This window comes from Pteropus vampyrus, unplaced genomic scaffold, assembly GCF_000151845.1.
Source record: "Pteropus vampyrus isolate Shadow unplaced genomic scaffold, Pvam_2.0 Scaffold285, whole genome shotgun sequence".
Lineage (NCBI taxonomy): Eukaryota > Metazoa > Chordata > Mammalia > Chiroptera > Pteropodidae > Pteropus > Pteropus vampyrus.
In genome coordinates, this window is record NW_011889066.1 from 2282790 (window position 1) to 2299013 (window position 16224).

The 16224-nt window shown below is 38.7% G+C and overlaps 1 protein-coding gene across 19 annotated transcripts in view; it reads left to right on the forward strand.

The window, feature by feature from the left end:
* Positions 1-16224, forward strand: part of SLC41A3 (solute carrier family 41 member 3) — a 111122-nt gene that overhangs the window by 2488 nt on the left and 92410 nt on the right. For 11 of the 19 annotated variants that reach the window (XM_011376073.2, XM_023520906.1, XM_023520907.1 and 8 more), the window contains exon 2: positions 12974-13260. The exons of 4 other annotated variants lie outside the window; for them this stretch is intronic. In XM_011376073.2, the coding sequence (XP_011374375.1) occupies positions 13006-13260 (255 nt within the window). In that variant the 5' untranslated portion in view covers positions 12974-13005. The remainder of the gene's footprint in view (positions 1-12973; positions 13261-16224) is intronic. 4 more of the 19 variants (XM_023520910.1, XM_011376077.2, XM_023520916.1 and 1 more) reach the window with 1 other exon arrangement.

A 16224-nucleotide genomic window follows, 5' to 3' on the forward strand; every position in this document is an offset into this window, starting at 1 on the left:
TGGACCCTGTCCCCTCCCCGCCTCCCCTCCATTCAGTATGGGGTCTCTTCTCTCTTCCTGGGCCTTTGGGCCATCTGATAGTGAGGCAGGGCCTCCTGCTGCTGGGTTTAAATCATTTTCCCAACCTCTAGTCTTATCTGTACTGACTAGATACTTGTCTTTCTCCTTCTGCTGAGCACTTGTTTATACTCTCACCTGTTTCTCTATTTTTTTTTTTTTTTTCTGTCCCTCAGGGCTGTGTTGAAGTCTTTTATTTATTTTGCGGGTGGGGGAGGGGAGGAGAGCACACTGTTTCTTTGTCTCTTCTGTTGTTTCCAGACATTTTCCCTAGACCTTTACTTGGCTCTTAATTTTGTTTAGAGACAATTTTTTGTCCCACAGAGTATTTAAACTTTGATGGAGTCGAATTAATCATTTTTTTCTCTCTGGTTTTTGCTTTCAGGATTTTTTTTTGGTGGGGGGCAGTAGAGACCTTCCCTCCCTGAACCTTTAGAGGTTCAAACCCCTGTTTAAGGGTCAAAAATCCTTTTGACTGACCACTTCACTGCTGCTCAGGCCTGTCTGGCCAATGAAGGAAGCCTAGAAAAAGCTGGACACCTGGATACCCTCTTTTTGCTGCTGTCCATAGGCCTGGATGTCTAAGTACCTATACAGAGAGGCCTTATCCCTAACTGACTTTGTTAACACCTAATTCATTATTTCAATATACTTGTTGAACAGTCAACATTTTAAAAGGTATCCAAGAGCCTGCATTCTTCAAAATGATCACACACCAATTTTTTTATAGTTAATAAATCACAACTTAGACATTTAACAAATTCTGCATACATTTAAACATTAATCATGTATGTCTATTTAATCAAAATCTTATGAACACTTAAAGGCACAAATATAATATATCAAATTCCTGTAATATTTTCAATATGCACAATATATTATAATGGATTCAAAATTAATCAGTTCACTTACACTAAAACTGGTTAGAAAAAAATCCAGTATCATGGATATAAATGTCTATATTCATTATTTATATTTATGATCACTCTTATTTCTTCTCAGTGTTGTTTTTCTAGGCTGTATGTAATTTCACTATTACTTTTGCATATACCAGGGTCCATCTTCCTAGGGTTTCTGGACTCTTACCATGGAGGTCATCTGGGATCACTCCTGGACCTGATCCTTTTTAGTGGGGAAAATGTAACCATTATTACATCATCATCCTGTCCAATTCTTTCACTTCACCCTGAAAAAGAAACAAACTCTTTGCTTGGCTGATAAGGCCCTGCTTGCTGCCCTGCCCTTACCTCCTGCCCTCTGCTTTCACTGTCCACCTGCCGCAGATGTGTCAGTGTAGGTTCTCCTATTGTAACAAATGTACCACTGCTGGGTAGGATGTTGATAATAGAGGAGGTTGCACATGTGTGGAGGCAGAAGGTATATGAAAAATCTCTATCTTCCCCTCAATTTTTCTGTGAACCCAAAACTGCTCTAAAAAAAAGTTGTTTATTTTTTTAGTAGTGCATATTCATCAGAGATAAGTCCAAACAGTATACACATATATAAATCCAAAGGATTATGTCTTTATTTCTCCTCTACACCAAGACCTTTCTCCTGCGTTGACCAGCTGAGTGGATAATGGTGCCTTTTACAAGAAGGAAGAGGCTCAGAGAGACAGAATTGGGAAATCAGGAGTTCTACATTAGACTTGCCATATTTGAGATGCCTCTTAGCTTGGTAGGTAGTCTGAATCACTTTTCAGCATAAGTGTGTCACATTTTATTTGCTAAATCTGGCAACCCTAAGCTGGAAGAACAAGTCTCAAGGAGTCACACAAGAAAGAAAATCAGCCAGAGCACATTAACATAGTCTTTATTGTAGAATACTAGGCACAAGAAGACTCCAAAAGAGTGTTCTGACTGGAGGAAGGAGGATGGAATGTTTTGTGGGTGTTAGCAGGAAGATCTTGGTCAAAGTTCAGCTAGACTTAGCTGCCCCAGTGCAGTTACTTACAGAAATACGAACAGAGCATTGTTCTTGATGATTGGCAGCATCGTCTGGGTGGTCAGGACTTTATCAAGAGGGACGAAAAGGAGCAGGGGCTACAGTCCTATGTAGGAGGAGGTGGGGGGCACAGCTACAGGAAAAAGACTTAGGAAAGCCATGGTGGGCAAGTCTCAAGTTGTTGGGTGTCTCATGCCACAGTGAGTTTGGCCAAGACATTGGACACTCTGAGGTCTAAGGGTTGTTTGGCATTGTGCAGGGGACCGCTGGCCTTGGCAGGGGCATTTTGTGCTGGGAGGAGCAGAAGGGGTGCTTGCACACAGAGGGTGAGGTGAGACATAGAGACGGGTGCAGGACATGTCTTTGTAATCGTATCCTGAAGGGGAAGAGAGAATGGGGTAAGAACTAGAGGGTAGCTTGAGGTCAAGGGAGATTATTTTTGAGGCAAATCCTAGAGCAAAGTTTCTATTCCCATCTGATGATTCCACAGAGGTAGGAGGAGAAACTGAGGAGAGCTCCAAGTGCAGGGGTTGAGGCTGGCCCAGCTGAGTTTTTACCTCCTGTTTCCTCTGCTGGGTAACAGAAGCAGTAATGGTCAGATCTTCTTGGGGTCTTGTGAGGAATAAAGGAGTGTCACATGCCTCATTGGTAGTGGTGTCTATTATTTTTTTAAAGAGATTAAGTATATGGCACTGTCCATATACTTAACACTGTTCTACTAAGCTTTCTTCCTCTCCGTGGTTTCAGGGGAGCCACATAGGGAAGCAGAATGGGCACCAGAGACCCTGTTGACTGCTCTTATGCTGCTCCCTTTGGTGGCAGAACTGGAGCCTTCCTCCTCTCTATGCTCTTGCCACTGTGGCCAGGCCTCTCACATGGTCCTGACTCAGTTTACCAGCATTGCTACAGAGAATGCGACAGGAATTTAAAGAAAGTGGTTAGTCTACCCCCATGGGATCAGGCTTAGAGAGTCAGCACAAGAAGCCTACTGGGTTCCTGCCATTAGGCCCTGACAAATGACCTGGGCCTTGGCCAGCCAGGTGAGGACAGCTCCTCTGGCTAGTGGTGGAGACAGGTGTGGCCAAAGGAGCAGATAGAAGGGCATACATTTCCTGTCCCTAGTGTTAGCTGTTGCAAATGCTTTCGGAAGGTGGGAGTCATGTTAGAATAAGTCTGTCTTTGTTTCCATGGTTTACTGCCTGTTTAAGTCAAGCGAAGCCTGCTCGGCCCAGGTTCTGTAGGCTGGTAGGCAGGAACCATTTATACCTTCTAAGGTGCCCCCTGAAGATGTGAGGCTTCTCCTGTGCCCTCTTACTCACTGTTTCCTCACTCAGTCCTCACTGGCCCAGGATCTCCTCTGCTGACTTAATAAACTTGCAACAGTGTACTATCTTTGCCAATGGGAAGGAGTAGAGAGGGCCACTGGTGACACTCTGCTATATGCTGCTACAAGTTAAAACACGTAGCTATATGTCCCTGCTGAGTTCTTCCCTCTGCTCTTCCTGAATCTATAAATCCTCTGGAAAAAGTTTTACCAGCAATTGGGAAGAGTAAGCCCACCACCTCATTCCTTGCCTGAAACTGAGATCAGTTGTCAAAGATGACAAGAGAAGGCAAAAAATGACATACTGAAAATAGTGGTGGAAAGATATACACATTTTATTAAATTAAAAAAAAAACAGGATCTAGAACACTGATTTTAAAAATATATATAGTGTGTGTGAGAACGTGTGTGAGCTCGTGCGTGCGCGTGTGTGTACCTTGGAAGGATATACACTAGACTTAGCATTAGTTATTTTGGAACAGTAAAATTGTCAGTGATTGAAACTTTCTTATGTATACCTTTTTGTATTGTCTAAATTGTATTTTTATGAATACATTACATTTGTAATAAAAATCAATAAAGTTATTTTTCTTTTGGAAAGAAAAGTAAATTGTGATCATCCTTCAAGAGTAGAATAGATGAGTAGATTGTCATATAGTTATACACTTGCATTCTATATAGCAATGAGATAAAAATGGATTCAGCAACATGGCTGAATCTCACAGACTTAATGTCAAGTGACAGAAACCAGATATGTAAAGAGTGTGATTTTATTGAACTAAATTGCAAAGTAAATAAAACGTTACTATATTGTTTAGGGCTTCACTCATAGTATTGAGATATAAATCCTATACCATAAAATATCCCTTTAAAATGTGTAATTCATTAGAATAGAAAGCACATTCACGAAAAGACTCGCATGTGAATATTCATAGCAGTATTATTTATAATGGCCAAAAAGTAGGAACAACCCAAATGTTTATCACCTAATGAATGGGTAAACAAAATGTCAGTCCATACAATGGAATATTATTTGGCCACTAAAAGGAATGAAGTACTGATTCATGCAACAACATGGATGAACCTTGAAAACATTATGCTAAGTGGTATCTTAATGCAGTTTTGTTTTGCATTTTCCTAACAACAAAAGATGTTGAGCATCTTTTAATGTGCTTATTGGCTATTGTATTTTTTTGGAGACATGTCTATTCAAATACTTTGCCAGTTTTTAACCTGGGTTTATTATTGAGCTGTAAATGTTATTTATGTATTCTAGTTCATTATCAGATATGTGATTGGCAAATGGTGTCTCTCATTCTGTGGGTTGTCTTTTCACTTTCTTGATAATGTCCTTCAAAATACAGAACTTAAGTTTAGATGAAGTCCAATTTACCTAATTTTTCTTTGGTTGTTTGTATTTTAGATATCATATATAAGAAACCATAACCCAAATCCAAAATATATTTGGATTTATATCTATATTTTTAATATTTATATTTATATTTATATCTATATCTATATTTTTTATATTTACATTTATAAATTTATATCTATATTTTTTCCTAAGAGTTGTATAGTGTTAGCTCTTAGGTTTAGGTCTTTGACCCTTTCTGAGTTTTTACATATGGTTTGAGGTAGGAATCCAAATCTCTTATTCTTTTGCATGTAGATATCCAGTTATCTCAGCAGTATTTGTTGAAGATACTATTTTTTTCCCGTTGAATGGTCTTTGCATCTTGTTGAAAATCAGTTAACTATAGATGCATGAGATTATTTATGGACTCTTAATTCTATTTCATGGATCTATATATCTGTTCTTATGCCAATACCATACTGTTTTGATTACTATAGCTTCATAGTTAAGTTTTGAAATCTTGAAGTGTGTGTCCTCTAACTTTGTTCTGTTTTTTTTTTTTTTGCTTTGGATTCTGGGTCTCTTGCATTTCCATTTGACTTTTAGGATCAACTTGTCACTTTTTCCAAAAAAAAGTTGCTGGAATATTGACAGCAATTTGAGGAGTATTGCGATATTAACAATATTAAGTCTTCCAGTCCATGAACACAGAATATCTTTCTTTTTATTAGGTTTTTAAATTTTTCCTTCAACAATAATTTTTTAGTTTTCAGGGTAAATGTTTTACACTTCTTTTGTGAAATTTATTCTTAAGTATTTTGTTCTCTTTGATGCTATTTCAGATGCACTTGTGTTCTTAGTTTAATTTTTCATTTGTTTATTGCTAGTATATAGAAATAAAACTTATTTTTTGTATTGATCTTATATTCTAAACTTGCTGAACTTATTTACTACAATAATTGTGTGTGTGTGTGTGTGTCTGTGTGCTGTGTGTGTATGTATTTCTTAGGATTTTCTATGTACAAGATCACATCATCTGTAAATATAGCTTTATTTCTTCCTTCCTAATTCAGATGCCTTTTATTTCATTTTATTACCTAACTGTACTTGCTAGAACTTTAATTATAATGTTTAATAGAAGTGGCAATGGCAAGCATTTTTGTCTCGTTTCTAATCTTAGAGGGAATACTGTTAACCTTTCACCATTAAGTATGTTAACTGGATTTCTAATAGATGCCTTTGTCAGCTTGAGATAATTTACTTTTATTTCTATTGTTTTTATCATGAAAGAGTGTGGGATATTGCCAAATATCTTTTCTGAGTCTATTGAGCTGATCATATTTTCTCACCTATTATTCTATTGATTTTTGTTTATTGAACCAACTTTGCATTCCTGGGATAAGTCCCATTAGGTCATGTTGTGTAAGCTTTTTAATATGTCGTTGAATTCATATTGCTAATATTTTGTTGATTTTTTTGTGTGTATATATTCATAAGACATATTGGTCTGTAGTTTTCTTGGGTTTTCTTCGTCTGATTTTGGTATGGGGTAATACTTGCCTTGTAGAACAAGTTGGGAAGTATTTCCTCCTCATCTATTTTTTGGAGAAAGAGTTTATGATGTACTAGTTTTAATTCTTTAAACATTTGATATACTTCACCAGTGAAGCCATCAGCTCTTGCACTTTTCTTTGAGAATATTTTTTATTACTAATTCAATATTTTTATTATTATAGGTCTATTAAAATTTTAAATTTCTTCTTGAGTTAGTTTTTGTGTATTTCTAAGAATTTGTCCATTTTGTTCTAGGTTTTCTAATCTGTTGGTATACAGTTATTCATAGTATTCCTTCATAATTATTTTTATAGTTGTAAATTTGGAAGTAATGTACCCTCTTAAGTATTTCAATCTTCTCTCTTTTTTCTTCATCAGTCTAGGTAAAGGTTTGTCAAATTTGTCAATCTTTCCAAAGGGCTAACTGTAGGTTTTGTTGATTTTCTTTATTTTATTTTATTTTTTCACTTTTTATTTATCACCACTCTAGTCTTTATTACTTCCTGCCCTCTACTATTTTTTTGCGAAGGGGAGGGTGGCATGTACTTTGCTTTGCTTTTCTTTCCCATGTTTCTTAAGGTGAAAAATTAACTTGACCTCTTCTTTTTTAATATCGGCATTTATAGCTATAAATTTGTTTCTAAGCACTGAATTCACAGATTCTATAAGTTTGGGTATGTTGTATTTAAATTTTCATTTACACAAATAATTTTCCAGTTTCTTTTCTGATTTCTTCCTTGGACCATTCGTTATTTAAGAGTGTGTTGTCTGAAATATTTGTAAATTTCCCAAATTTTCTCTTGTTATTTCTTTCTCATTTCATTCCATTGTGGAGAACACATTTTGTATGATTTCAAACCTTTTAAATTTGAGACTTGTTTTTTGCCTGATATGGCATGTCCTGGAGAATGTTTCATGTGCATTTATAAGAATGTATATTCTGCTCTTGTTGGGTAGAGTGTTCCTATAGATGTATTTTTTATCTAATTGGCCTATAATGTTCAAGTCATCTGTTTTCTTGCTGATCTTCTGTCTAGTTGTTCTATTGATTATTGGAAGTGGAGTATTGAAGTCTCCAGCTATTATTGTTGAATTGTATTTTTCTACCTTCAGTTTTGCCAGGTTTGGCTTCATGTGTTTTGTGGTTGTTAGCTGTATATATACTTATAATTGTCATGTCTTCTTGATAGATTGAACTTTTTATCATTATCAAATGTCCTTCTTTGTCTATAGTGACAGTTTTGTCTTAATGTCTATTTTGCCTTGTATTAGTAAGGCACTCCAACTCTCTTTGGGTACTGTTTTCATGATATGTCTTTTAAAATCCTTTTACTTTTAACCTATCCATTTTTTGCTTGTTTTAAAACTTATTTTTGTTTTTTTCCTCCTTTATTGAAATATAATAGACTATTAGTTGCTCATATTTACATTGTACAATTCAATGAGGTTTTTTTTCAATTACAATTGGCATACAATAATATACCAATTTCCATTGTACAGCATAGTGATCAGAGATTCACATAACTCACAAAGAGATCACTCCACTAAATTTAGTATCCCTTTTCCCCCTTACATTTTAATATAACATTATTAACCATCTTCCCCGTGCTACACTCTACATCTCCATGTCTATTATGCAACTATCCATTTGTACTTCTTGATCCCTTTGCTTTTGTTCACCACCCCCCGCAACCTCCCTCCCATGTAGTAGCCCTCAAAATATTCTCCGTATCTGTGACTTTATTTCTGCTTTTGTTGTTGTTGATGTTTATTTTGTCCTTTAGATTTCACATGTACGTGAAATCATGTGATACTTGTCTTTCTCTACCTCACTCATTTTATTCAGTACAATACCTTCTAGGTTGATCAAGGCAATATCTTTTTTCATCGCCTTACTTTTAGTCTGTGTGTGTCTTTTAATCTGAAGTGAATCTCTCGTAGGCAGCATATGTAGGGGTCTTGTTTTCTTATCCATTCAGCCACTCTGTCTTTTAGTTGAAGCACTTAATTCTTTTCCATTTGAAGTACTTGTTGATAGGAATGTAGTTATTACCATTCTTTATTCATGTTTTGATACATGTTTTTTCTTCTTAAAGAAGTCCCTCAACAATTTCTGTAATACTGGCTTGGTGTTGATAAATTCCTTTAGCTTATTTTTGTCTGGGAAGCTCTTTATCTGTCCTTTGACTCTAAATGATAGCTTTGCCAGATAAAGTATTCTTGGTTGTAGTTCCTGGGTTTTCATCATGTTGAATATTTTGTGTCAAGCCCTTCTATCCTGTGTAGTTTCTTTTGAGAAATCAGCTGCCAGGCTTATGGGTTCTCCCTTGTAGGTAACTAACTGCTTTTCTCTTACTGCTTTTAAGATTCTCTCTTTGTCTTTAACCTTTGGCATTTTAATTATGGTGTATCTTGGTGTAGGCCTCTTTCGGTTCCTCTTTCTTGGGACTCTATGATAGTTTCCTGGGGTTGTATGTCTACTTCCTTCACCAGGCGAAGGCAGTTTTCTATCATTATTTCTTCAAATAGCTCTTCAACATCTTGTTTTCCTTCAAGTACCCCTATGACATGGATGTTTTTACATTTAGTAGTGTCTCAGAGGCTCCTTAAATTAGTGTTATAGTTTTGGCTTCTTTTTTCTTGCCGTTCTGATTGAGTGTCCTTGGCTTCCCCATTCTCTGTATCAGCTGTTCTATCCTCTTCTTTATCCACTCTGTTTATTCCATCTAATACACTCTTCATCTCAGATAATGTATTCTTCATTTCTGACTGATTCCCTTTTAGAATTTCCATCTCCATTTTTATGTTTTTTTATCTCTTTGTTAAAGTTCTCACTGAATTCATCTACACTTCCCATAAGTTCACTGAGCATCTTTATAACCAGCGTTTTGAACTCTGTATCTGTTGGATTGCTAGACTCCATTATTCCAGGATCTCTGTTCTGTTCTCTTATGTGGTTTCTGCTTCTTTGTCTCCCTATTTTGGTGCTTTTCTGTGTCTGTTTTTATGTACTAAGCAAAGCTTCTAAATCTCCCGGTCTTATTAGCGTGGCTATGTATGTTAGGTGTCCAGTGGCACAGTCCTGAGAGGGGTTTAGCTGCAGGCCAAATTTAGCCCCAGCCTGTGCCCCTCCAGGGCTACCTGTTAAGATTCAGTAAGCAATCCAAAGATGCTGTCCTCTAGTTCCCGCGGAAGGCCACACCAGAAACCGAAGCCAGATGCTACCAGTGTGAGTCTTGGTGCTACTCAGCAAGGAACACTGGACTCTCCAAGGATTCAACTGGATGTGGCTTGGGTGGGGCCTCGAGTTGGGGTAGGCGGAGTTTCAAGGAATCCTCTGGTCGGAAAGACCTCTGTTATCCAGATTGGTGATGCCTCAGCTATGGTGGCGCTGTGTCCAAACACGGGGTGTGGGGGAAGACTCAACAGAGGAACAGTGGATACCACGGGCACTTCTATCTGGGAGAGAGCCTCGCTTCTGGCCCTCACTCCAACAACTCAGTGTTCTCCTGTAAGTCCCTGTTGCCCCCTGTGCAGCCAGCCCATCGCTGGTGCTCAGAATGAGCAGGTCCGTCACTGTGAAAGACCATTCACAGACATGGCCCCTTTAAGAGGTATCTGCAGCCTCTGTCCCTCTCAGCCGCTTGGGACCGGGCAGACTTGCGTTTTTGCCTCCTCCCACCTTTTACCATTGCAGGGTAATTAATTATTTCTCTCTCTAGTTGTAGTGCTTCTGTTTGTCTAGATCTCTGATGACTTTTCTTGCCATTTGCTCTGTTTTTCTGTCACAACTTTGATGTGGTTGCAAGAGGGATGAACAAAGACTCTATCTGTGCCATTTTTTCCTGTCTCCTCAACCTATCCATTTTTATTTAATGTAATTACTGATTAGGATTTTTATCTCCCATTTTGCCATTCATTTCCTATGTCTTTTGCGTTTTTTTCTGTTCTAACTTCCATTACTGCCTTCTTTTGAATTAGATGGATATTTTCTAGTGTATCATATTTGTTCTCGTGTCATTTAAAAATATACATATATATTTTAGTTATGTTCTTAGTGGTTGCCCTGAGGTTTACAATTAGCACCTTAGCTTATAACATTCTAATACAAATTAATAGCAATTTAATTTCACTAGTATATAAAACTTTGTTCCTGTATAGCTCTGTACACTTTCTCTTTGTGCTTTTATTGTCATACAAATTGCAGTTTTTATAGATTGTGTGCCTATCAACACTTATTGATAATTACTATGTTATGCAGTTGTCTTTAACTCAGATAAGAGAAAAAAGTTACTAACCCCCAAAAATGCATTTATACTGTTTCTTACATTTGCCTACATGGTTACCTTTATATTGCTCTTTATTTCTTTTTGTGAATTTGAACTACTGTTTAGGTCCCTTCATTTCAGCCTGAAAGATGTCCTTTGGTATTTCCTTTGGAGAAGGTGTGTTAGTGACAACTTCTCTCAGTTTCTGTTTATCTGAGTATCTCTTAATTTCGCCTTCATTTTTTGAAGGATACTTATGATGCTTATAGAACTCTTAGTTGAAAGTTTTATTCTTTCAGCACTTTGAAACTGTCATCCCACACCCTTCTGGCTTCCACGGTTTCTAATGAGAAAAGAACTGTTAATCTTATAGAAGATCTCTTGTGTATGAGTTGCTTCTCCCTGCTTTCAAGATTCTCTTTGTATTTGACTTTTGACAGTTTGACAATGCTGTATCTTGGTGCGGATCTCTTTAAATTTATCCTACTTGAAATTTGTCGAGCTCAAATATGGAAATTTTTTAAATCACATTTGAGAAGCTTTTGCCCATTATGTTTTCAAATATTCTTTTAGACCTCTTTACTCTCTCCTTTTCTGAGACTCTCATTATGTATCTGTTGCTGTGCTTGATGGTGTCCTACAGGTCTCCGAGGACATCTTCATTTTCCTTTTCTATTTTCTTTTTGTTCTTTAGAATGGATAATCTGTTGACTTATTGTTAAGCTCAACGATTCTTTATTTTCTCTGTTCAGATCAACTGTTGAGCTCCTCTAGGGAGTTTTACATTTTACCTATTATATTTTACAACTCCAGAATTTCTATTTGACTCTTTTAAAAATAATTTTTATTTCTTCATTGATATTCCCAATTTGGTTAGAGTTTATTTTCATACTTTCATCTAGTTCTTTAAACGTGGTTTCTTAAATTCTTTAAACATTTAGAATAGCTGATTTAGAGTTTTTGCCTACCTAGTCCAATGTTTGGGTTTCCTCAGGGATAATTATTATTAATTGCTTTTTCCTCCTGTGTATGGGCCATACTTTCATGTTTCTTTGCATGTCTTTTTTTTTTTTTTTTAATTGAAAACCGGACATTTAAAATTATTTAATGTGACAACTCTGGAAATCAGATTCTCCCCTCTTAGGGTTTCTTTTTATTGCTGCTTGTTATAGTAATTTTTTGTTTAGTGACTTTTCTGAACATATTCTTTAGTCTATATTCTTTATTGTATGTGGTCTCTTATACTGTTTGGTATTTCCTTTGGAGAAGGTGTGGTCAGGTAATGATTGGTTAGAGATTTTCTTGGATGCTATGCCTGGAACCATGCTTAGTGGTCAGGTAATGATTGGTTAGAGATTTTCTTGGATGCTATGCCTGACCATGCTTAGTGGTCAGGTAATGATTGGTTAGAGATTTTCTTGGATGCTATACCTGGAACCAGTAAGTCTCCCAGTCTTTGCCAAGGGGCTCTGTGTGCTTATGGGGACATACCTTTAACATTTAGTCAGTTACTTACAACTCTGCCTTAGCCTTCACTTTCTGTTTGTGCAGAGACTCCAAATCATCCAGGGGTAAAAGCTTAGGACCTTCTCAAGCAATTCCTTAGCATATTCCTAGTTCAATATGGGTGGCCTTCTAAATTCCCAGAAATGTGTAGGAACTTTTTAAAACCCATATAGGCATTTCATTCCCCGGCTTTTCCTTTTAGGATTTTGGATAGTGTGTTATTTACCCCAACTATTATTCACTGCTTCAGGGAGCCACAAAGTGCCTATAATTTTTTTCAACAAATATCCCTCAGGGAAAAGCCATTTTATACTAAGTGAACTACAGGTCAGGTGAAATACAGTCTGCAAGTGGCATCAGTGAACCACCTGATAGGCCAAATAATGACATTTCTTTGAGAGTGAGGCTTTAAAAGTGCTCTAGCCCATTCTTTTCTCTTCAGGCTGTTGGTTTTTAATTAAGTCTGCTGCAGAGCCAGAGAGCAGGGGATGGGACTAAGGCAAGTTAAAACATTCTGGACATTACAATGTTGTTGTTCTTACTGAGATTCAGCATTTTTTCTTGAGTAAATACTACCTATGTTGCTCTAAGTCTTTGATTAATTTCCAGAATTCTGAAAAAGTTGATTCTGACAATTTTTGCGACTTTTCCTGCTGCTTTTGTGAAGGAGAGAATTTTCAGGGGTCCTTGCACTTGCACCACCAGTTTTGCTGGTTCCAATTCATATATTTTAATGCTCTTTTCTGTATGTTTGTTTTTTTCCTCAAACATGTGCATATTAAATAAAAATTTTTGTAAATTAGGGTTGCAGGAAGCCATGTAGAGCAGGCACCAAGTTAAAGGCTGTGGATTAGTGAGAATGATGCGAACCTCTGGTGGACAGAAGGGCCTGAAGACTTGCAGGGTGTTGGCCCCATTGGGGTCAGGAATTCTGCCCTACAACCCCTGTTGCTTTGTGTCTCCCAGGTTAAGGCTACCAGGGGCTTAGCTGTATTCACATGGATGGGACAGAGACCCGACAGAGGAGACCAGAGGAGCTAGTGCTGCCACACACCCTTAGCACAGGAAGACTCCCTACAGTCTCAGGAGATGGACTTCTATGTGTCCCGGAAAGCCAAAGGGTGGCTTCTAAACCACTGGGGACCGAGCTCAGCAGGGAGACCACCTTGTCCATTGGCCTTCAGGTGACAGTGCCCTTCATGTTTGCAGGCCTGGGACTGTCCTGGGCTGGCATACTTTTGAACTACTTCCAGGTAAGGGGGAACTCAGTGGTGGTGGGGGCACTGTCTACTGTTGACCTGGAGAGCAGACAGCTGCACTGTGGACTCGGCTTGAGGAATACGAGGCAAGGCCTTCTATTCTCAAATACAACTTTTCTGTAAGTCACGTGAGGTTCTTTTAGCCACTGATGTCAGAGACTAAATTTAACCTAAGTTAAGCTTTAAAATAATTTATTAGCGTATATAATTGAATTGTCTAAGGAGTTGAATTTCAGGCCTGGCATAATCCAGGTGCTTAAATAATACCAAGATGCTGGCTCTTTCTCTATTTCTTAGCTCTGTTTCATCTTCAGGCAAGATTCTAAACCTAGAGCTGGGGGAGAGTAGCCTTTGGCAGTCTATCCTTTGTATGTATGCTTTAAACAAAGAGAGAGAGAAAGAGGTCTCTTTGTCAATATCCAGACTAGTTTCAAAAAATTAACTCTGATGTCAAATGTCCACTCCTATTCCAATTATCATTCCCTGAGGGATGGCATTCTCTGTTCAGCCAACCTGACTTATATTGTCATCACTCTTTGAGGGGGAGGCAGGGGCCCTGATTTATACCTTACCAAATCCCATAGAGTGAAGAACTGGAGTTAGCTATCAGACAAAATAGTTACCCATGTACCATACCTTTCCTGTTCTTCCACCTTCAAAGCCCCATTTCCTTCATCAACATGTTTTTCAAAAGTCTTCCCTGGAAAAGCATAGTACCCAAAATTCTTTAAGTTATTACTTGCTTGATCTTTCCTATTAGTTGGCAACCAGCTAAGAACAAAGATTGTCTTGAGTGGGGCAGGCTTGGAGAAGCAGGGCTCACATGCCCATCAGTCTCCACCTCTGCCTTACTCACTGCTACAGGGGCTCTGTGCCAAAGGGACCCTGTGCCCACGGTCTCTGTGCCCCACCCCTCACTGATTTGGAAACAATCAAGGTTTGAGTCCCACTCTGCCACTTAGCTGTAAGGCTGGGGGTTTTAATTTTTTTAAGCAACACTTAAAAATCAGGAGATTTCATGTAAAAATCCAAATTCCTATTTCTCTTGAAAACTTGGCAACTCATAAAACATTGGACCCACATTCCCTCATGGCCATCATCAGTGGTTGCTGCCCGCTCTAGGTGTCTATGTTCTCTGTTTGCCACAGTCCCCACCATCCCACTTCACTGTTACCTGTCTGGCCCCGACTGGAGTTCTCAGTGACCCTCCCAACACCCTAGCTGTCCAGTTCATAACATCACAGCACTGGTGACTGCCAGCTCCATTCCCAGGTTCCACCTAGACTTTGTCAGGCCCCATGATAGTTGTCTCTCAAATTGGAGTCCCTATCCAAGGCCTGCTCAGTTCTATTCCCTATGTTTGGGCTCTCTGTGACTTCTAGATTCTCAGCCTTCTTCTTTATCCCAGTGACCTGGCCCTCTAGCCCCTTTTAGCACGTGGCAGTCAGCACTGCTCTAACCTCAAGTGCACCTCAGCACTTGGCTTCTATGTATGAGGAGTTCCACATCCCAAAGATTTTCTCCCATGGATTCCCTCCTCCCCATCCCACTGGCACACCTCACGCCAGCCTCTTCACCACCCTCCTTACTTTTGGTCTCACTCCCTACAACTCATTCTCAATAGTAGCAATTTTCAAGAAGTCTATTTTACTGAATGTTTCTTTTAGTATAACATCACTGAGCATGTTTCCCCTCACACACATGCACATTGAGATACGTGTATGTATATATCACATCTGTATATTTATTTTGACTTATATATATTTATATACACATTCATATACATAAATCCCCTCTACATTAGTTTAGAAATTGTATACACACACAGACACACACACATTTACACATAGGTTTATAAATTACATGTGGAGAGGCAATATACTGTGTTGCTTAAGAGCCCAGAATCTGGGGCTAAAGTAATTGGGTTTGAGTTTGACCTATGTCACTTACACATGTTGCTCTCTGTTTCCCAGTTTTCTAGTCTGTAAATTAAAAATGACCCTATACTGTTGTTAAGAGGACTGTAAAATGCTTGTAACACTCTGCCTGGCATTAGAAAGCACCCAGTGAGGGTTTATTGCTGCTATTCTAGTTGCCCCTGATAATCTATCACATATAGTGCTGTGCAGATTTTTAAGAACTCATATGAAAAGGTAAAAATTAGTCAGGAATATCTATTTTGGCTTTTCTTTCATGTGCCATCGGATTGTTTGCACCCCATGTGGGGGTGCGGGGGGTCACTGCCTGAATGCTATGTCAGATGGATCTCTACAATGCAGACCTTTCTGACTTTTAAAATCTCTGTTGAGTTCTCTATTGCAAAAGGAATAAAATCCAAACTCTTAAAATGGACATCTAAGTGTCCTGGAGTCACCTTGGCTGTATCAGTTAGGTTGGTTTCAGCCACAAACACTAGAAAACCTGACCTATAGTGGGTTAAATAAGAAAGAAATGTGTCATTTCCCAAAATGAGATTTCCAGGACAGGATAATTTCAGGGTTAGAAAGTGGTGTCATCACTGACTAGTGATGCCTCCAAGGACCCAAGATCTTTCCATATTCCTGCTGGGACAGCTTTGTCCTCACAGCCACATCATGTCCAGAGAGATGAGAATGGAACATCTGTTCTGGTTCCTCCTGCTTAAGCATGAGGACACTTCCCTAGGAGCCCCCAACAGAGTGCTCAACTTCTCACTGGCCAGATTTGATGCACGTCCACTTCAAAATCAAGCACTGGCAGAGGGAATGGAATGGCCATCCTTGGCTTGGCCTGATTGGGCTAAGCAGAGAAGAGGGTCACCTGCCCTGCGATGTGGGTTCCTTTGTGCAGTTGTGTTCGGTGGAGAAGAATGAAAAGGGGCAGCGGTGCCCCACTGGCTCGGTGCCAGCGTGGCCCCCATCCTACAGCTCCGCCCATTCGGTGCTGGCATTCCTCACTTGTGTTGTCTCCTCCCCTCCC